At 35.7% G+C, this 22,422-nt stretch overlaps 1 protein-coding gene and 1 non-coding gene across 3 annotated transcripts in view; one reads left to right on the top strand and one right to left on the bottom strand.

Moving 5' to 3' along the window:
- ACTR10 (actin related protein 10) overlaps positions 1 to 10,956 on the top strand; it is a 32,004-nt gene extending 21,048 nt beyond the window's left edge. For both annotated transcript variants that reach the window (XM_017677575.3, XM_073242341.1), the window contains 5 exons: positions 2,133 to 2,212; positions 2,290 to 2,363; positions 5,136 to 5,217; positions 8,929 to 9,130; positions 10,531 to 10,956. In XM_017677575.3, coding sequence (XP_017533064.1) covers positions 2,133 to 2,212; positions 2,290 to 2,363; positions 5,136 to 5,217; positions 8,929 to 9,130; positions 10,531 to 10,712 — 620 coding nt within the window. In that variant the 3' untranslated portion in view covers positions 10,713 to 10,956. The remainder of the gene's footprint in view (positions 1 to 2,132; positions 2,213 to 2,289; positions 2,364 to 5,135; positions 5,218 to 8,928; positions 9,131 to 10,530) is intronic.
- A 10,386-nt stretch (positions 10,957 to 21,342) lies between these two features.
- TRNAK-CUU (transfer RNA lysine (anticodon CUU)) lies at positions 21,343 to 21,415 on the bottom strand. The gene has a single exon. It is a non-coding gene; the product is annotated as a tRNA-Lys (tRNA).
- Positions 21,416 to 22,422: the final 1,007 nt, after the last annotated feature.

The raw sequence follows: 22,422 nt of genomic DNA, 5'->3' as shown, positions 1-22,422 counted from the left end.
TAATATCCTAAAAATATATATTATATAGGCTGTGGAATAATGTAAATAAATTTAGATTTTTCTTCGAATTTATGGAAGCTTTTGGCATTATTTATGATGTGTTATTGAAGAAACTTCTCAATTACAGAGTATATAGGCTTACTAGGGAATTAGTAGTTTGCACAGTACAAATGAACAGTTCAATTGCCTAAGAAGGTGGTCTCTGTGTCTTTGCTACATAGTTTTTTTTTTTTTTTACTTTAGCTATTTTTTTAATACTTTTTATAAGACCAGTCATTTTACTGACTTTGGAAATCCTATAGTTGGGACCAAAGTATATTGCATTCCCTTTAAGATATATTACCTCTCCTTTGCTAGAGTGCATTTTTATGACTGTGTTTAAATTGAGTTTTCTGGTATTTTGATTCATTATAAGGAAAGCACTTTAAAATATGATCTAATATTCTTCAGTACTGAGAGTGTCATGTAAAACTGATATTCTAGAATATTTAATAGAGATTTTGACAGTAGTAGATTTTAGAGTTAAATGGGACCTGGAGATAATTTGGTACAAGGAAACATCAAATTGACAAAAGTTTGAAAAGTAGACATCCAGTATTCATGAGATTGTGGGAAAATGAATACATTAGTATTAGTACATTTTGAAAACTAATCTTTTTTGAAAGCAATCTGCCTTATTTATTAAAATTGAAAATGTACACCCCATCTAAGAAGTGAATGTTAAATGAAGTTTGATAACTTCCTAATAAGGAATATACAATGCAGCTGTTAAAAAAAGGGACTAGATGTATTGATTTGGAAGGATATCCATAATACATTAAGGGAAAAAGCATGTTGTTGGTTGAAAGTACAATAGGAACCCATTTCTATTTTTTTTTAAATGCCACACATAATATTACTTACATAATTTAATTAACTAAACTTTTTCAGTTGTTTTAAAGTTAAGTATAATTTCTCTCTTCTTGGAATTTTAATTCAGTGAATTTCATTTCCTTAAAGAAGGGTACCTTCCCCTGTGAAGTGTATAAAATTGTGAGGGTTAGGTGTTTACCTTACTTAAATAGTTATGAGAACTTTAATAAAATACAAAGTATCTAAGTTGAATAACTAGCTTGCTATCTAGCATACTAGTATATTGTATAATCTTAAATATATTTTGAATTAGTGATATGAAAAGAAATTTATATGACATAAATATATATTTAACATATTTTACAAGTAACCAAGTCATTAGATTTCTTACATTCAACATTTTTTTCTACTTAAAAAAAAATTTGTATTCTTTACCTATTTCTGAAAATAATTTGAAGCAGCTTATTATAAGAGATACTTTGCAACTAAAATAATATTTAAAACAATAAATGTTCAAAATGTAAAACAAAAGGGTAATATAATAGAAAAAAGTGGTTGTGTTGGAGTGTCCCAAGGGGGAGAAAATAATCACACCAAAAAAATACTAAACTAAGGGGAGTGTTACTGCAGCTGAAAACAAAATTTATCTTTGTGTTCTGACCAGCCAAGGTTTTTAAAAAAGAATCAGATAAATACATACATAAGATAGAGATATAAATCAACCTGGTTCAAAGCAACATGCTACTCTATTAGAGTAGATACTTGGCATTGGGGTGAAATAAACTTTGGGGATAAAGGGAGACAAACTTCTAATTACAAAATAAATAAGTTACAGGGATGTAAAGTACAGCATAGGGAATATAGCCAATAATATTATATCTTTGTATGGAGATGGTAACAACACATCGTGGTGAACATTTTGCAATACATGTAATTGTTGAGTCATTATGTTGTATACCTGAAACCAATATAGTATTGTATGTCAGCTATGCATTATTAAAGAAAATTAGAATAGCTGTGTTTTCGTGATGCTAAAATTTATTTTTATTATGGTACTCTTTATACAAGAAACATAAAAAATATAATAGTTTCCTCAAAGATGGTTTTTTTAAAAATAGGGTTTTATGGAAGATGAGCACCCACAATGACTTAAGACTCCTCAGCAAATGAAAGTGTTTTTATTTGTGAATAAATTGTCGTAAGCTAACTAAAGACATACTGTTTTAACTGGGTCATAGATTGATTCAATCACAAACCCTAAGAGTCTTCTTTTTTTTAAGTGCGAACTTGCTTTGTAAGTGATCTGAATCGTGGACTAAAAATCCAAGCAGCAAAATTTAATATTGATGGAAATACTGAGGTAAGTTAAAAAATAAATGTATATTCTTTTTTCAGAGCTTAAACCCTATACTTATGATTAGGGTATTTATATTTCAGCGTCCTTCACCACCACCAAATGTTGACTACCCATTAGATGGAGAGAAGATTTTACATGTCCTTGGATCAATCAGGTTAGAGCTTAATTTTTATGACCAAAAATAATGAACTTAAATACATTTTTGGCCTTTAAAAATATTTGGATAAGCTTTTAGTATTGATGATTTAACCATTACATGTTTTTCATTAAGCCTCCTCAGTAGTGATTAATTTTACTATTGAACTTTTTAAATTTTTAAAACTTTAAAAAATATTTTTTCCTGTTCTTTAAAGTAATTCAGCATTAATTTAACTAATGGGACTAGCCATTCTTTGAAGTGAAGACTAAAGTATAATACTTTAAAACAGGGTTCACCAGTATACCAGTAAAACTTAATTTGCAGAAACAGACAGTGAGCTGGATTTGGCTTGCAGGTCATAGCTTGCTGATTTCTGCTTTAAAATTGTCTTGTTAGAAAGAATTCATTTTTCCAAATGTAGTAAATCTTTAGGATCAGTTAGTAATTCACCTTTTTATTGTTCATTATTCTGTCTGATGATGCAATATATCTTGTTATTAAGGACTTACATAATTGTATTATAATTATATTTTAGAATTTGATTTCTGTTTAGATGCAAGCTTTATAAAACTTGTAGTACAAAGTTTCATCTGAAGTATTAGATCAGAAAATGCAAAGAAAAAAATTATTATGTAAATAGTGAAGATCCTGTTAGACTTTGAGATAATTAATATAGACTGTGAGATTTTAAAGGGATGAAACTGAATATATACATGTTAAATGTGGGGGAACAAAAAGTGAGAATGTAACACTTTTTGATAGTAACTTTTTATCATTTTGCCTCTTATTTAAGTATATTCATTAAATTACTATTTAAATTTTTCCTTTCATTGTTTAGTGGAGCACAAAATAGGAGAAGAAAATAAGTGTTTTAAATCAATTTTACAAATATGGAGCTTTTTGGTTACATATAAGTAGGAAAATAGATTGAGGGTAAAAAAAGTCACTATGTCTCACATTCCAAACGTATTATTTACAATTGTTTGCCAATATGTTTTTCTTACTAAAAAGCATAGTTTCATTGAAACCTAATTTAATAATATAGTCCAAGTGAGTAGTGTGTTGGTAAGTGAGAAGAATCATTTAAAGTAAATGATCATTTTAAAAAATCATCCTAAATATTTTAACTTAAAATTTGTAAATATGTATTTATTTGCCACACTATTTTCCAGGACCTTTTCTTTGAGGATAAGTCTGCTTCTAGGGTTTTGAGTTAAGTTTACATAAACCAGTAATTGATAGTTTATGATTTCCAGGGGATTTTTTTAAGTACGGTGAGAACTTAGTTATTTGTAAATCAGTCCTGGTAGAGAATCTTACATATTTTCCTTTAGACTTTTACAGTTGCATTACTCATATATAAAATGTTTAAAAAATTATTTTGTCTTCACAAAGCATTCAACATTAGACCACCTAGAAAAAACAAATTTTTTCTAGCCTAATAATTCACTGATTAATAATTGCAAAATTATGATTTCAGTATTAAATCTACTGATAATAAAAGGTTTAGAAAAAGGAAACTGATGCTTTGTAAGCATTGAATCAACTGGTAGAGCAGAAGCATGCAGGCATAGTATCAAGTGGCTCTCTAGGCATTAGTGTTGAGCATACTGCAGGCCTCAGCATACTTTACCCATGAAATGGTAGTTAGCCAGTGGATTGAGTCCCATGAAGACAGTTTTTATGTTTTCGAAAAAAATTTTAAAAAGCTTTGAAATAGTATGCATAGTATTTTTTAAAAGTAGTGTTTCTATATTCATATATATATATAGTTTTGTATTGCATTGGTTAGGATTTGGTTTGGTCACCAGTTATACAAACCTGAAAATATTGACTTCAACAATCTAGAAGCTTGTCTCTTAAAGAAAGTTCAGAGGTAGATAGTCCAGGAGTGGAATGATAACTCCCATCAGGGACTCAAAGAATTTCCCATCATCTTTGGTGAGTAGCCTTTGTCCTTGGGAACCAGGGTGGTTGCTGAAGTTACACCTACTACGTCATGTTTCAAGCAAGCAGTCCTAGGAAGGGAAAAGAAAAAGTGCTTCCTCTCCTTTTTAAGAAGACTCTAGAAATCCCACATACCTCTTCTGCCTCCATCCCATTGTCTGGTACTTAGATACATCTACCTGCAACAGAGCCTGGTAAATACAGTATTTCTGTTGGGGAAGGTCATTGTATCCAGCTTAAAAATGGAGTTCTGTCTTTATTTTCAAATAATTAAAATTCATAAAATTGCAAAGATGATGCAGAGAGGTCCCCATATGTGCCTCACTCAGTTTCTCCCAATTGTTTCATCTTGAAAAACTATAGTACAGTATCAAAACCAATAAATTGATATTGGTATAACATGCATAGTTCTGTGTAATTCTATCACATGTAGATATAACCACCACTGCCACAGTCAAAATACGGAACTATACTATAACCACAGAGATCTTCCTTGTGCTACCCCAAAATGGGTTCTTTTAATTTGAGAAAGAACAGGAAAATCAAAATTATATTAGGTAACTATCAATCTTTGCCATATATTATTTTTAAAAACAAAGAAATGCTTTGGGGGCTGGAGGCATTGTTTGATTTTTAATCTCTTGTGTCACTACTGATCTGCTACTTGACTCTTAAGTCACTTTTATATAATTCTCCATTTCTACTATTAGGTTTAAGAAGGTATAACTGGGACAAAATACATTAACATAGATTGGTACTTAAAGATATGTAAATGGAACTAATGGTATGTTCTGTATCTTGTGTGGTTCTAATAAAGCACTCTGCTTTTAATTTCACTAGAGATTCGGTCGTGGAGATTCTTTTTGAACAAGATAATGAAGAGAAATCAGTTGCCACTTTAATATTGGATTCCCTTATGCAGGTATTTTTATTTTGTAAAAAGTTTAAATTTATGATAGCGCTGTAGAGAAAACTTATAAATTTTATTTTCTGTATTTTTATTTGAGCCATTAGTTACATTCTTTAGCTTTTATGTTAAATTTTATAGTTACTGAGATTTTTTTGGCACTTAGATTATGGTACCTAGAACATTTCAAAGGCAGGAATAATAAGTGCTGTGGACATATGGTGCATTTTTTCCATGTCAGATTATTTTGTACCTCTGTCTCTACTTATTTTCTGTCCGGTTGATCTGTCTTTTGGAATGAATGTTGTTTTGAAGTGTCCTAAAGTGAATGTGTTGCATTCTATTTCCCCCTTTAATTCTGTTAGTATTTGTTTCACATATTTAGGTGCTTCTATATTGGGTGCATAGATATTTGTAATGGTTATATCCTCTTGCTGGACTGTCCCCTTTATCATTATGGAATGTCCTTTGTTTCTTGTTAGTTTCCCTGTTTTGAAGTCTACTTTGTCTGATACAAGTACTGCTACTCCTGCTTTTTTCTCCCTATTATTTATGTGAAATATCTTTTTGCATCCCTTCACTTTTAGCCTATGTATGTCTTTGGGTTTGAAATGAGTCTCTTGTAGGCAGCATATAGATGGGTCTTGTTTTTTAATCCATTCTGCAACTCTGTGTCTTTTGATTGGTTCATTCAGTCCATTTACATTTAGGGTGATTATCGATATCTGTTATTGCCATTGCAGACTTTAGGTTTGTGGTTAACAAAGGTTCAAAGGCAACTTCTTTACTATCTAACAGTCTATCTTAAGTCGCTTATTACTCTGTTTCCAATACAATCTAAAGGTTTGGTTTTTTTTCTCTCTTCCTTCTTCCTTCTCTACTCTTTCTAGATTAGGTGTCATATTGTGCACTCTTTGTGTTTCCCTTGACTGACTTTGTGAGTAGTTGATTTAATTTTGTATTTGCTTAATAATTAATTGGTCTACTTCCTTTACTGTGGGTTTATTTGCTCTAGCGACAGCTGTTTAGCCTTAGAAGTATTTCCATATAGAGTAGTACGTTTAAGAGATCTTGTAAGAATGGTTTAGTGGTGGTGAATTCCCTCAACTTTTGCTTATCTGGGAATTATTTAATCCCTGCTTCAAGTTTAAATAATCTTGCTAGGTAGAGTATTCTTGGTTGGAAGCCCTTCTGTTTCATTACGTTAAATACATCATTCCATTCCCATCTGGCCTGTAAGGTTTCTGCTGAGAAGTCTGCTGATAGCCTGATGGGATTTACTTTATAAGTGATCTTTTTTCTCTCTCTGGTTGCTATCAGTACTCTCTCCTTGTCCTTGATCTTTGCCATTTTAATTATTATATGTCTTGGTGGTGTCTTCCTAAGGTTCCTTTTGTTACATGATCTTTGTGCTTCCATGACCTGGAGTGGCTATTTCCTTCCCCAGATTGGGGAAGTTTTCAACAATTATTTCCTCAGAGACTTCCTATTCCTTTGTCTTTCTCTTTTTCTTATGATATTCCTATAATGTGAATATTGTTCCATTTGGATTGGTCACATAGCTCTCTTACCATTCTTTCATTCTTAAAGATCCTTTTTTCTCTCTGTTCCTCAGCTTCTTTGTTTTCCTGTTCTCTAATTTCTGTTTCATTTACTGTCTCCTCTACATCATCTAATCTACTTTTACATCCCTCCAGTGTATGTTTCATTTCAGATACTGTATTCTTCAGTTGTGAGTGACTTTTTTTCAGGATTTCGGTCTCTTTGTTGAAGTCCTCCCTGAGATCTTGAATAGTTGTCTGTAAATCTGTGAGCATGTTTATGAGTTTTATTTTAAAATCTTTATCAAGAAGATTGGTGATTTCAGTTTCACTAAGCCCTCTTTCTGGTGTTTTTCCTTGTATTTTTGTTTGGGCCAAATTCCTCTATTCCTCTGCCCGTTCATAGTTTTTTAGTGTTTCTTATGGGATAATAGGTTTGTGTAGGAGATAACCTTCTAGCTCCCAGAAGCTCAATTTCCTGTGTGACAGCCCCAGCTGTTGGCATGTAGTGGGTGTGGCACCTTTCTGCATTGCCCGTAGAGATCTGATTTCAGGTGGGCTGTGTGAGCCGTCAGCTTATTGCAGGAGAGGGGAGAATACTCTCTGGAGCTGCCAGTAGGTGGAGTCACCCTCCGTCCGGCCTGCTGTGATGGCAGGGGCCAATGGCAAACATGACTGGTGCCTCCCAGGAGTAAAGAGCTCCAGGTCTGGCTCCTGCATGCAGCTCCCTGGCTGGCCCAAAATAGGGCTGAGCAGGCTGGGGGTTTTCCCCTTGCCTACTCAGGAGCAAAGTGTGATTTCACTGCCAGCTGGCAGCCCGCATGCCACTGCTAGGATCCTCCAGGCTGTGTTGCCAGCGAAGGGGATGGAGTGTCTGAAGCTCCTGAGGGCTCCCAACCTCAAGTTGGGTTGAGGACAGGATGAGGAGCTATTGTCCACCTGAACTCTCTCCTAAATATAGAGCGCTGTGCAATCCTTGTCCCTCTGGCACCCATCTCACTACTGGGAAGTCTTTCAAAAACAGCCTGCTCTGCTTTCTTTCTCTGGGGGACTGGTAGAATGTTCCTGTTCTCCACAGGTAGCTGGGATCTCAGCCTCCCTGAGTGGTCCGCCTTTCTCTGTTGTCCAGCCCCACCAACTACAAGGGCACCATGCAATGTGGACTCATGTTCCTGGAGCAGATCTCTAGGGCCAGGTGTACAGCGATCCTGGGCTTCTATTCCCTCCCTGTTCTGTTCCTCTTCCTCGGCTTAGAGGGAGGGCTTGAGTCCCACCAGATTGCAGCTTTGCCACTTTACCCTTTTCTGCAGGGTCTTCTCTTCTTCCCCAGAGGAAGGTAGTCAGTTTGCAGTCTTCAGATCAATTTCAGACCTAGCTGTATTTGTTGTATTTTCATGTTCTATGTGATACGGGGAGGAGGTTTTTGCCTTGCCTTCTTACACTGCCATCTTTTTCCCAGAATTCCAGATTTTTATTTTGTATCTAGTATGACTTGTAGTTTCTTCAAATAAAGGTCTGTGTAGTATTGAATTTTAAATTCAGAAATTTGAATTAAATTTAAATTTTAAATTTTAAGTTCTTTGATAATGTGTGTCTCTAGTTCAGTGATGGAATCACAGAACTCCATGTGAACTGCCATTGCTTTGGAAGATAACTGTCTTCCTCTAGGGCTGCACTCAGACACTTTCATGAAAAACAACATCGGTGAAGGACTTTAACATTCCTAATTCTTAGTGATAACTGATGAGGAAAAATAATTTTTCCAAGAATTATCTTCCTATTCAGCAACTGGTTCTGGATATAATAAATACTGTGAAGATAGCACCTTTACCTTAAGTTTCCACATACTTCCCTTACTAAACAAGAGGCAAAAATTATTTCTTCACATGTTCTTGCTCAACTTAGTCATTCTATCCTGACATATTACTACTGTATGCCTTGTAAAATTAAAATTTCTATACTATTAGATTTTAAAATCTTTAAAATTCTATGTAAGTATGTAGCGATATTATCATGGTTATATATTTGCTACATGAATAGCTCTTTAAAGAAACCTTATTTTGCCTTTTTGTGATACAAATGATCACCTGTTTAATTTGTAATACATAATCTGCATATTTTCTTAAGTTCAGCCTAGCATTATATATACAGTTAAGGATAAGTTTTGCTTTCTTTTTAATAATAGTGCCCAATAGACACCAGAAAGCAACTAGCAGAGAATTTGGTAGTCATCGGTGGCACATCTATGTTGCCAGGATTTCTCCACAGATTGCTTGCAGAAATAAGGTATTTGGTAGAAAAACCAAAGTACAAAAAAACACTTGGCACCAAGACATTCCGAATCCATACTCCACCTGCAAAGGCTAACTGTGTAGCCTGGTTGGGAGGTAAGAATTTAGTTTTTAAAATGTAATGATTCATACGAATTGGTTCTTGAGAGGTATTATTAATGTATGTACCTTTGACCCTTGAACAGCTCGGGGATTAGAGGTGCGAGCCCCCACTCCTACAGTTGAAAATCTGTGTATAACATTTTTCCCCAACAATTTCACTGTTAATAGCCTAATGTTAACCAGAAGCCTTACCTATAACATAAATAGTTAACACATATTTTGTGTGTTACATGTATTTTCTACTATAGCTTTACAGTAAGGTCAACTAGAAAAAAGAAAATGTTTCTTCAAATTGTCACTAATCCCCAAAAGATTTTCCAGTGTGTTTATTGAAAAAACTCCATGTATAAATGGGTCCATGCAATTTAAACCCAAATTGTTCAAGGGTCAAGTGCATTAGAACAGATGGTTCAGTGTTCAAGATTGTCCAACTAATAAACTAATAGAACTATTAAATAAATTTCCTTGAATATTGACTTTTCTTTAAATTATTACTTTCTAGAATTATATACCTGTTTCTCTTCTCATTTGCACTTTGATTTTTTAAATTAAACTTAATACAGTTAAAGTCATCACTCATAATAGTGATAGCTATGCTTTTACATTTTTTATAGCAATACTACCATTGCTCAAAACATTTATTTCCTTCCAAAGCTAATTTGTGAGCCATATATCAAAGCTGATCTCTTTATCATAACACTTTATTTTGTGAATAAGTTCATTGGATGTTTTAGGAAATGATAGTTTCACTGAAATAAGGACATAGTTTAATGAAGAGACTACTTTGTTGAGAGACAATCATGGATATGTGTATTTGTGTATGTTCTGATATGTGTTTTCTGATGCGGTTACAGCTAATAGGTATCAGGGTCATTTAGAGAAAGTATTGAGATTTTAAATGAATGCTGTATTTCTTATGTAATTTAGATCTAGGATAAATGAATTTAATTACTAGATTATTTTTTAAAGACTCTTGTGAGTATTTATGTCTTCAGCATAAACTCTAAGGGCATTATAATGATACTTATTGGGTTTACAGTGCTGTTTTATTTATGATGTAAAATCTTAGAGTTGTGGTGAAGAAAATTACACAGAATTGAAAATACTTTTCACTCTACCTCATCTGGTTTTTGAATAGTAATACTTGTTACCATTTTCACTATAATCTGCTATAGGCCTTTTAAGTTACTTTCAACATTGGAGTTTTGGCTTACCCTATTATTTAAAATATAGGCTATAGATCAACTTAACTGGAGTGAATTTGAAGCATGTGAATATGCATTGCTGAATTTTACTTGTTCTCTCCTGTCATATAATCAAGTGGATATATGTGTATATAAAATTTTATGGTAAGAAGTTTTTATTTTAGCTATAAAATATTTTTTACCACACAGGAGCTATTTTTGGAGCACTGCAAGACATACTTGGGAGCCGTTCAATCTCAAAGGAATATTATAATCAGATAGGCCGTATACCTGATTGGTGTTCTCTTAATAACCCACCTTTGGAAATGATGTTTGATGTTGGGAAAGCTCAGCCACCTCTGATGAAGAGAGCATTTTCCACTGAGAAATGAAAGTTTGATTTAATTTCATCTTTGCTTCATTTGAAACATCCAATCAATTACAGGCAGATTGTTCAAAGTATATAGGACGCTGTTAAAGACTACGTCAGATGAAACTGAAAGCTTTCTGTAATTACTCTTTGTATTAATATTTAATTCTATTGACTTTTATTTCCCTTGGTTAGTGGTAAAATGCTAGCTGATGTTTCTGAAATGTGTTGTGTTTATATCAATAAAATGCAGTAAAGCAGCTTAATTTTGTTACATAGTTCATTTTTCAAAAAGAAGAATAATGTTCCTCCACAATTGATACAATCTGTCCATGGGCATGGAGACTTGATTAATTTCATTACTTCCAGCAGTTATATAAAGATTAAATAATGTTACCATTACCATTTACTTCAAATACTAACATGGATCTTTTTCTTAAAATCCTTTTCTCTTGGTATTTTTGTGCCCATGTTTATTGCTGCTTTTCCAGAAATGTATTTGACTCTTCGGACTGAGAATGTTTGATAGCATAGTTAATTAAGCATTTGCAAAGCAAGGATTTTACTTCTTAACTTTACAGTCTCTTTAATGAACAATTCTACATTTCTCAGAAGAAAGATTTTTATACAACTACCTAATAACATATTCACAACATCTTTAGTTTTCTCTTTTTTGCTTTTTTTTATTTTCATAGATTAGGGGTTCTTTGAATGTACCCAGTTATTATTTAATTTTTATTTTTACTTTTCTTCATTTATGTTAATTAACTATCTCTTACCGAAATTTTACTGGTTTCATTCTTTCTAGGTACTTGTGAACATGGGAAATAGATACATATGTATGCTCCGAATAGGAATTGATATATTTTTTGGACTGTACTTTCCAAGTCCATTCTTACTTATAGTCATTTTGTTTGTACTTTCATGGCTCCTTTAGTTTTGCTTTATGTATGAAGATCTGAACTAACACTTGACAGAGCTGTGTGTCTGTGTTTTATTTTTTAAAATATTTCCACCTCTACGAGCAAACAGGAAAGGACTCTGTTCTCCCAGCTGACACATGCGCTACCTGCCTGCAGCTACCTCTGTTGCTATGAAAAGGCAGAAGAATGTGGTCCAGTCCAGAATTACCCAGACAACCCTGAGAGAGGGCCTGGGGAGATAGATTTAACCAATCTTCCTGAAAAAGAATTCAAAATAAAGGTCATAACCATGCTGATGGAACTGCAGAGAAATATGCAAGAGCTAAAGGATCAAGTTGGGAGGGAGAATACAGAAATAAAACAATCTCTGGAAGGACTTAAGAGCAGACTGGATGAGGTGCAAGAGGCCATTAATGGAATAGAAATCAGAGAACAGGAATACAGAGAAGCTGAGGCAGAGAGAGATAAAAGGATCTCCAGGAATGAAAGACTATTAAGAGAGCTATGTGACCAATCCAAACAGAATAATACTTGCATTATAGGAATACCAGAAGAAGAAGAGACAGAAAAAGGGATAGAAAGTGTCTTTGAAGGAATGATACCTGAAAACTTCCCTAAACTGGGGGAGGAAATAGTCTCTCAGACCATGGAAGCCCACAGAACTCCCAACACAAGGGACCCAAGGAGGACAACACCAAAACATATAATAATTAAAATGGCAAAGATCAAAGACAAGAACAGAGTATTAATAAAGGTAACCAGAAAGAGAAAAAAGGTCAACTACAAAGGAAAACCGGTGAGGCTATCATCAGACTTCTCAACAGAAACCTTACAGGCCAGAAGAGAATGGCATGATATATTTAATGCGATGAAACAGAAGGGCTTTTAACCAAGAATACTGTATCCAGTACGAATATCATTTAAATATGAAGGAGGGATTAAACAATTCCCAGACAAACAAAAGTTGAGGGAATTTGCCTCCCACAAACCACCGCTACAGGATATTTTAAAGGGACTTCTCTAGTTGGAAGCACTCCTAAGGCTAAATAGATGTCAACAGAGAAAATAAAATCACAACAAAGAAAGGACACCAACCAAATACTAACTAAAGGCAAAAAATGAAATCAACTACTCAGAAAAGCAGTCAAAGGAAACACAAAGGAGTACAGAATAAAACACCTAATATATAAAGAATGGAGGAGGAGGAATGAGAAGGGAGAGAAATAAAGAATCACCAGACAGTGTTTATAATAGCTTAATAAGCGAGTTAAGTTAGATGGCTAGATTGTAAAGAAGCTAACCTTCGACCTTTGGTAACCAGAAATCTAAAGCCTGCAATGGCAATAAGTACATATCTTTCAGTAATCACCATAAATGTAAATGGACTGAATGCACCAATCAAAAGACACAGAGTAACAGAATAGATAAAAAAAACCAAGACCCATCTATATGCTGCTTACAAGAGACTCACCTCAAACCCAAAGACATACACAGACTAAAAGTCAAGGGATGGAGAAAGATATTTCACGCAAACAATAGGGAGAAAAAAGCAGGTGTTGCAGTACTAGTATCAGACAAAATAGACTTCAAAACCAAGAAAGTAAGAAGAGATAAAGAAGGACATTACATAATGATAAATGGGTCAGTCCAACAAGAGGCTATAACCATTATAAATATATATGCACCCAATACAGGAACACCAACATATGTGAAACAAATACTAACAGAATTAAAGGAGGAAATAGAATGCAATGCATTCATTTTGGGAGACTTCAATACCACTCACTCCAAAGGACAGATCCACCAGACAGAAAATAAGTAAGGACAGAGAGGCACTGAACAACACACTAGAACAGATGGACTTAACAGACATGTAGAGAACACTACACCCAAAAGCAGCAGGATACACATCTTCTCAAGTGCACATGGAACATTTTCCAGAATAGACCACATACTGGCCACCAAGAGCCTCAGTAAATTCAGAAAGATTGAAATTCTACCAACCAACTTCTCAGACCATGAAGGTATAAAACTAGAAATAAATTGTACAAAGAAAACAGAAAGGCTCACAAATACATGGAGGCTTAACAACATGCTTCTAAATAATCAGTGGATCAATGACCAAATTAAAACAGAGATCAAGCACTATATGGAGACAAATGACAATGACAGCATAAAGCCCCAACTTCTGTGGGACACAGCACAGGCAGTTCTAAGAGGAAAGTACACAGCAATCCAGGCCTATTTAAAGAAGGAAGAACAATCCCAAATGAATAGTCTGAAGTCACAATTATTGAAACTGGAAAAAGAAGAACAAATGAGGCCCAAAGTCAGCAGAAGGAGGGACATAATAAAGATCAGAGAAGAAATAAATAAAATTGAGAATAACAAAACAGTAGGAAAAATTAATGAAACCAAGAGCTGGTTCATTGAGAAAATAAACAAAATAGATAAGCCCCTAGCCAGAATTATTAAGAGAAAAAGAGAATTTACACACATCAACAGAATCAGAAATGAAAAAGGAAAAATCACGACAGACCCCACAGAAATACAAAAAATTATTAGAGAATACTATGAAAATCTATATGCTAACAACTGGAAAACCTAGAAAAAATGGACAACTTTCTAGAAAAATACAAACTGCCAAGACTGACCAAGGAAGAAACAGAAAATCGAAACAGAGTAATTTCCAGCAAAGAAATTGAATCAGTAATAAAAAAAACTACCCAAGAACAGAAGCCCTGGGCCAGATGGATTCAGCCCTGAATTTTATCACACATATAGAGAAGACATAATACACATTCGCCTTAAAGTTTTCCAAAAAATAGAAGAGGAGGGAATACTCCCAAACTCATTCTATGAAGCCAGCATCACTCTTAATACCAAAACCAGGCAAAGACCCCACCAAAAAAGAAAATTACAGACGAATATCCCTGATGAACATAGATGCAAATATACTCAACAAAATATTAGCAAATCGAATTCAGAAATACATCAAGAAGATCATACAGCATGACCAAGTGGGATTCATCCCAGGGATGCAAGGATGGTACAACATTCGAAAATCCATCAACATCATCCACCACATCAAGAAAAAGAAGGACAGAAACCACATGATCATTTCCATAGACAATGAAAAAGCATTCAACAAAATTCAACATCCATTCATGATAAAAACTCTCAACAGAATGGGTATAGAGGGAAAGTACCTGAACATAATAAAGACCATATACAACAAACCCACAGCCAACATCATACTTAACAGTGAGAAGCTGAAAGCTTTTCCCCTAAGATTGGGAACAAGAAAGGGATGCCCACTCTCCCCAATGTTCTTTAACATAGTACTGGAGGTCCTAGCCACAACAATTAGGCAAAACAAAGAAATACAAGGCATCCAGATTGGTAAAGAAGAAGTCAAACTGTGACTATTTGCAGATGACATGATATTGTACATAGAGAACCCTAAAGACTCTATTCCAAAACTACTAGAACTAATATCGGAATTCAGCAAAGTTGCAGGATACAAAATTAATGCACAAAAATCTGTTGCTTTCCTATACACTAACAATGAACTAACAGAAAGAGAAATCAGGAAAACAATTCCATTCACAATTGCATCAAAAGGAATAAAATACCTAGGTATAAACCTAACCAAGGAAGTGAAAGACCTGTACCCTGAAAACTGCAAGATGCTCTTAAGAGAAATTAAGGAGGACACCAACAAATGGAAACTCATTCCATGCTCTTTGGTAGGAAGAATTAATATCATCAAAATGGCCATCCTGCCTCAAACAATCTACAGATTCAATGCAATGCCTATCAAAATACCAACAACATTCTTCAACAAACTGGAACAAATAGTTCAAAAATTCATATGGAAAAACCAAAGACCCGGAATAGCCAAAGCAAGCCTGAGAAGGAAGAATAAAGTGGGGGGATCTCACTCCCCAACTTCAAGCTCTACTACAAATCCGCAGTAATCAAGACAATTTGATACTGGCACAAGAACAGAGCCACAGACCAGTGGAACAGAATAGAGAGTCCAGATATTAACCCAAACATATATGGTCAATTAATGTATGATAAAGGAGCCATGAACATACAATGGGGTAATGACAGCCTCTTCAACAGCTGGTGTTGGCAAAACTGGACAGCTACATATAAGAGAATGAAACTGGATCACTGTCTAACCCCATACACAAAAGTAAATTTGAAATGGATCAAAGACCTGAATATAAGTTATGAAACCATAAAACTCTTAGAATAAAATATAGGCAGAAATCTCTTGGACATAAACATGAGCGACTTCTTCATGAACACATCTCCCCTGGGAAGGGAAACAAACCAAAAATGAACAAGTGGGACTGTATCAAGCTGAGAAGCTTCTGTACAGCAAAGGACACCACCAATAGAACAAAAAGGCATCCTACAGTATGGGAGAATATATTCATAAATGACAGATCCGATAAAGGGTTGACATCCAAAATATATAAAGAGCTACACACCTCAACAAACAAAAAGCAAATAATCCAATTAAAAAATGGGCAGAGGAGCTGAACAGACAGTTCTCCAAAGAAGAAATTCAGATGGCCAACAGAATTGATGTAAAGATGCTCCACATCGCTAGTTATCAAAGAAATGCAAATTAAAACCACAATGAGATACCACCTCACACCAATAAGGATCACTACCATACAAAAGACAAATAACAACAAATGGCGAGGTTGTGGAGAAAGGGGAACCCTTCTACACTGCTGGTGGGAATGTAAACTAGTTCAACCATTGCAGAAACCAGTATGGCGGTTCCTCAAAAGCTCAAAATAGAAATATCATTTGACCCAGGAATTCCACTTCTAGGAATTTACCCTAAGAATGTAGCAACCCAGTTTGAAAAAGCCATATGCACCCCTGTGTTTATTGCAGCACTATTTACAATAACCAAGAAATGGAAGCAATCTACGTGTCCATCAGTAGATGAATGGATAAAGAAGATATGGTACATATACACAATAGAATATTATTCAGCCATAAGAAGAAAACAAATCCTACCATTTGCAACAACATGAATGGAGCTAGAGGGTATTATGCTCAGTGAAATAAACCAGTCAGAGAAAGACAAGTACCAAATGATTTCACTCATCTGTGGAGTATAAGAACAAAGAAAAAACTGAAGGAACCAAACAGCAGCAGACTCACAGAACCCAAGAATGGACTAACAGTTACCAAAGGGAAAGGGACTGGGGAGGATGGGTGGGAAGGGACCGATAAGGGGTGGGGGGGAAGAAAGGGGGCGGCATTAAGATTAGCATGTATAATGTGGGGGGGCACTGGGAGGGCTGTGCAACACAGAAGACAGTTATTGGTTCTACAGCATCTTACTACGCTGATGGACAGTGATTGTAATGGGCTTTGTGGGGGGCACTTGGTGATGGGGGAGTGTAGTAAACATAATGTTCCTCATGTAATTGTAGATTAATGATGCCAAAATAAAATATATATATATTTTTCACCGTGTACTACTACTTTAGTAGACCAAGACTCTTATTAGTTATGATATAAGTATTTATTATGACAGATTATATCTTGTAAGATATAAGTACTTATTAAGTGCTGTGTACTTACTATAGTTATAGATATTGTAAGTGCTACAACAGTAAGATGTGTTCTTTTGCCCTTCAGGGATTTAGAGGTAGAGGTGTACACAACTGATGAATCAGAATAGAATGTGGTAGGTGCCATCAGAGTACCAATTGCCTGCTACTGAGGTAGTTAATTCTTACTGGGAAGTTGAGGAAAGGTTCACAGAGAGGACTTTAGACCTTGTTCCTGAAGGATGAGTAGAATTTCTATAATTGGAAATCATTCCAGGTGATGTGAACTGAATTCTCTATAAAAAAAATCTTAAAGCATTTGGCTTTGAGATGAGGCATTGCTAATTACAATTTAGGATTAGGTCATGAAAAACTTGAAAACCATGATAAGCCAGTGAATAAAAGTATGAAGGTTCAATTTTGCCATCTGTTTCCTAATATATTCATTCTGAAAATGAGATTCCTCTGGTGGAAAAAATTCTGCCTTTTCCCCCGAAGCAGTGACCTTTGCTGTGAGCACTGTTATATGGAACTGAAGCACCTACAGCTTCCATCTTCTTCAGGCTTCATCTTCTTCTCTGGAATATAGGCTCCATAAGAACAAAGCCCCTTCACTGCTTAACTTTGAAACCTCTTAGTGGGATTGCCAGGAATAGGTGTACTTACTGTCAGTTGTATGGATTCACTCTTTTATTAACATCTTTTTTTATAGTATACATAATTTTAAAAAAATTTGAATTTGGATTACAAGTTTTTCAGCATTGAATAATATGAAAAATAAGATCTCTGATGGAAACAGAGCTATACAGCTAGCTATAACGTGGCAGACACCTATCAACTGGGGTTAAGGAATTAGGGCTGAATTGTGTGCCCCAGGAAGATATGCTGAAGTGCCCCAGTACCTGTGAATATGACATTTGGCAGTAGTCTGCAGCGGTACTCCAATTAAGATGATGTCATTAGGATGGGCCCTAATCTAGTATGGCTGGTGTCCTTATAAGAAAGAGGAAAATACCATGAGACGGATATACAGGAACAAAATGTAAAAACAGAGGCAGAGATAGGGGTTATGCAGCTGTAAGCCTAGTAACACCAAGGATTACTGGTGACACCAGAAAGCTAAGGAAAAGAAGCGTAGAACAGATTCTTGAAGAGAGCCTCTAGAATGACAACAGTGCTTACACCTTGATTTCAAGCTTGCAGCCTCCAGAGAGAACTGTGAGACAAATTCCTGTTGCTTTAAGTCACCCAGTTTGTGGGGCCTTTGTTATAACAGTCCTAGGAAACTAACACACCCTTCTTTTTTTTTTTTTTAATTCTTCAAATTTTATTTATTTATTTATTTTTATTTTTTATTTTTTTTTGAGAGGGCATCTCTCATATTTATTGATCAAATGGTTGTTAACAACAATAAAATTCTGTATAGGGGGGTCAATGCTCAATGTACAATCATTAATCCATCTCAAGCCTAATTCTCGTCAGTCTCCAATCTTCTGAAGCATAACGAACAAGTTCTTACATGGTGAACGAATTCTTACATAGTGAATAAATTCTTACATGGTGAACAGTACAAGGGCATTCATCACAGAAACTTTCGGTTTTGATCACGCATTATGACCTATAAACAATCAGGTCAAATATGAATATTCGTTTGATTTTTGTACTTGATTTATATGTTGATCCCACATTTCTCCCTCTATTATTATTATTATTTTTATTTTTAATAAAATGCTGAAGTGGTAGGTAGATGCAAGATAAAGGTAGAAAACATAGTTTAGTAACACACCCTTCTTAATTCAATAGTTCAGCATATTCATTGAACATCACCAAATAAGTTTGGTGCTTGAGGTACATTAAGGAACAAAGAAAGTCTGCCATTCCAAGGGGGAGGGAGAAAGTAAGAGTCAGGTAGGAAAGTAAGTCGCAAGATGGTATCTTCTGTGGGACTAATGTGTAGGGGAAGTAGATGGAGGAGTTGCCAGTGATGGGTTGGGCTTTTTTAGTGATGAGCAAAGACTTGAGGCAGGTGTGGCAAAATATATTTGTTTCTGTCCCAGTTCCTGACAGAGCTCCTAAAACTCTTGTTATTTCCTGAGTGATGGGGATGTTAGGAGCATCTAACACGGAGTTCCTAAATCCCTTAGAATTTCCTGAGTAACAGGAGTGTCTCATTCTAATGAGGTGACTCCTGGTGGGCTCCTAGTTAGCTTCTGGATGAGGCAGACCACCAGAAAGCCGGTGAGAAGCTTAAAACTTTTAACCACCCCTTCTTTCCCCTCCCATCCTCCAGGGAGAGGAGAGGGGCTGGAAATTGAGTTGATAATCGTGCCTACACCGTGAAGCCTCCATAAAAATTCCTAAACCACACGGTTCAGAGAGCTAACAGGGTAGTGAACACATCCAGGTGCTGGGGTGGTGGCATGCCGAGAGAGAACATGGAAGCTCTGTGCTCCTGTCCCAGACCTTGCTTTATGCAGCTCTTCCATTTGGTTGTTCCCGAGTTGTATCCTTTAAAATAAGCAGGAATTAGTAAACCTCCTGAGTTCTGTGAGCTATTCTAGGTAATTACCAAAAACCCAAAGAGAAGATTGTGGGAATCCCCCATTTACAGTCGATCAGGAGTGCAGGAGGCCTGGGCCTGTGATTGGCATCTCACAGAACATTCACTTTAAATAAGCTCATTATTCAATTCGAAACATTCCCTCTTGCTAAAAGAGTGCCGCACTTTACCAATTTCAGCTTTTCCCCTCTTAAAAGTCTGCTTTCCCTACAGTTAAGGTTTAAGATCATAGAATTGACCTTGCTTTCCGAGAACCCAAATCCAAAAGATGCCCTCAATTCTTTAGACCGTCCCCAAACGAAAGCCCAAATCCTAGCTTGTACACCCTCGTACTAAGACACCCCTCAGTTCTTTGCGTCAATGAATAATAAACCAAACATGTTCAACTGCGAGTGCGTTTTTGATTTTGGTTTGGTTTGTTGGTCTTTGGCTGTAAGGGCATTGTCAGGGTTAAGAGACTGATGGAGAGGAATAGTGAGCACAGCAGACTGGGGGCGGGGATGGGTGACTTGCTCCAAGGGGGAACAGAGAAACAGAATGGTAGTCTTCAGGGAAACTAGGTCAAAGTTTTTGTTTTAAGGTAGAGAAATAACAGCGTGATTGTATGTTGAAGGGAAGAATCAAGGAGAGAGAAATTGATCATTTAGTAGAAAGCAAGCTGGTGGATAACACGTGGAAGCATAGGAACCAGCGCTTTAGGGTAAGGTTGGCTAGAGGTAGGAGCGTGGATCTTTGCCTACTTGTCGGGTGAGTGAGATCCGGAAACAAGCCTGGATGTGGTGCAGCGGATGCAAGTGGAAGTTCTTTCTCATGACTTCAAATTTTTCAGTGAAGACGAAGGGAGGCGGGAATCTTGCCTCCTGCAAATTCCTAATTCCCCATCCGGAATTGCACATCTCAGTTCTTTTGCGCTTTTGCCTCAGAGTCTCACCTTTACCAAAATATTAAGTTCCTAATATCCAGCCCAATTGTATGGATAGATCCCAAGTGTAGTCCCAAGAACAATGGACAAAAACTTGATGTGTGCACTGGTTGTATAGATAACAAAAAGAAACATTTCTCACTATATATTTCTCCAGGAAATACTCTCTCCCGCCCGGGACAGGCCCTGTATTGACAAAATAAAGAAAAAGTAAAATAAGCAAAGGCATTTTCTTCGAAGTCCTCCGCTCCCCCAAATACTTTTACATAGGATCTCTTAAGTTTTAGAAAAGCTGCCAAAATTGGAGTTCATAATTTTGTTCTAATAAAAGCAAAATTTGTCCTCTGCTAGCAACTTCGCAAGTATACTTAGTAACAGAAAACCAGTCTAAACTGTAAACAACGGTCTTTCAGTTTTCCCGGTGCTTTGATTAGGTTGGGGAGGGATCACGGGAAGGACTAGGAACAAAGATTCCTAAGAGCGCAGGCGCAGTTTGATACTTGTTTCGTTTGCAAAGGTCTTTTTTTCCAGAGATTTGGTTAATTCTGAAAGTATTTAATTTGGTGTAAAGAATCCACCTTAGTTACAACTCCTCCAGGACACCTTAAAAACGTTTTAAGGAAAATGAGGTTCTTCAAGTTCCAAAATGCACACTCCGCCCAACGTGGGGCTCGAACCCACGACCCTGGGATTAAGAGTCCCATGCTCTACCGACTGAGCTAGCCGGGCGCTTGAGAACTGGCCTTTTTTTTCCCACCCTTGGTGACTGTTTACGTATACTCAGTCTGCACATTCTCACAAAGTAATTTATCGTAGTATGAAATACACACTTTCAAATTATTTTAAAGAATTCTTTAAAACATTTAATTGTTCTTAGAATTCATAATTTTCATTGTGTGTGTATCCCAAGATCACTGAAAACTTACACAAGCAGTGTCACTGAATCTTTTTTTCTAAAGTGTTTAAAAATATTTACTACCCAATATGTTATCTTCTGTACCTAAACAAGTCTCAAGTCTATACCCCTTCTATCAAATAGCTTACTGAATTCCTGCAATTTTGGAAGCAGGCAGCATTAAAAAAAAACAAAGAACAACGTTTAAGAAATAAGTTAAACTGAAGAACGGCAGAGCTTAGCTATTTTCTTTTAATAGGAGTCTAACCAAGGTAAGTTAAATTGAGGAAGGGGATTCTCTTTCCAGTAAAATAAGGCCTCCTCCAGGTAACTACCTGACAATTGATAGGCCCCCTCAGAGGATATCCCCATCCAACACAAATGATAGAAGCTAGGAGGAAAGGATGACAGAGTCACTGAACCTTATAATTTTAATTCTACGAGGAAGGAGAAGAACGGATTTTGATCAAATTATGACACAATGGAATAATTTCCTATGGAAATTTAACTGTTCTGAGATATTAGTGAACTTCTCTAGATAAGGAACTCCGCGTATTTCTGTGCTGTGGTTGGTATCTATCCTGTTGGTCAGAACTGTAAGCAAAAGCCTAATTATAAACCAGAGAAAAACAAAGAATTCTTAGGAGGCTATCCCTAAAATACAGTGTTTAGAAGTTAAACACATTGGTCATTCTCATTTCCTGAGCTACTTAATTTTAAAAAATAGTAAGATATGGCATAAAATAATAGTATATGTTTAGAATTCTCAAAGCAGAGCAAGGACTTAAGAGAATATTTAAAAATTTCAAACTTAAAATACTAATACAATTATTCACTAACA

This window comes from Manis javanica, chromosome 8, assembly GCF_040802235.1.
Source record: "Manis javanica isolate MJ-LG chromosome 8, MJ_LKY, whole genome shotgun sequence".
NCBI lineage: Eukaryota > Metazoa > Chordata > Mammalia > Pholidota > Manidae > Manis > Manis javanica.
Note: the sequence above shows the minus strand (reverse complement) of the source record. Positions and strands in the feature narration are given on the sequence as shown.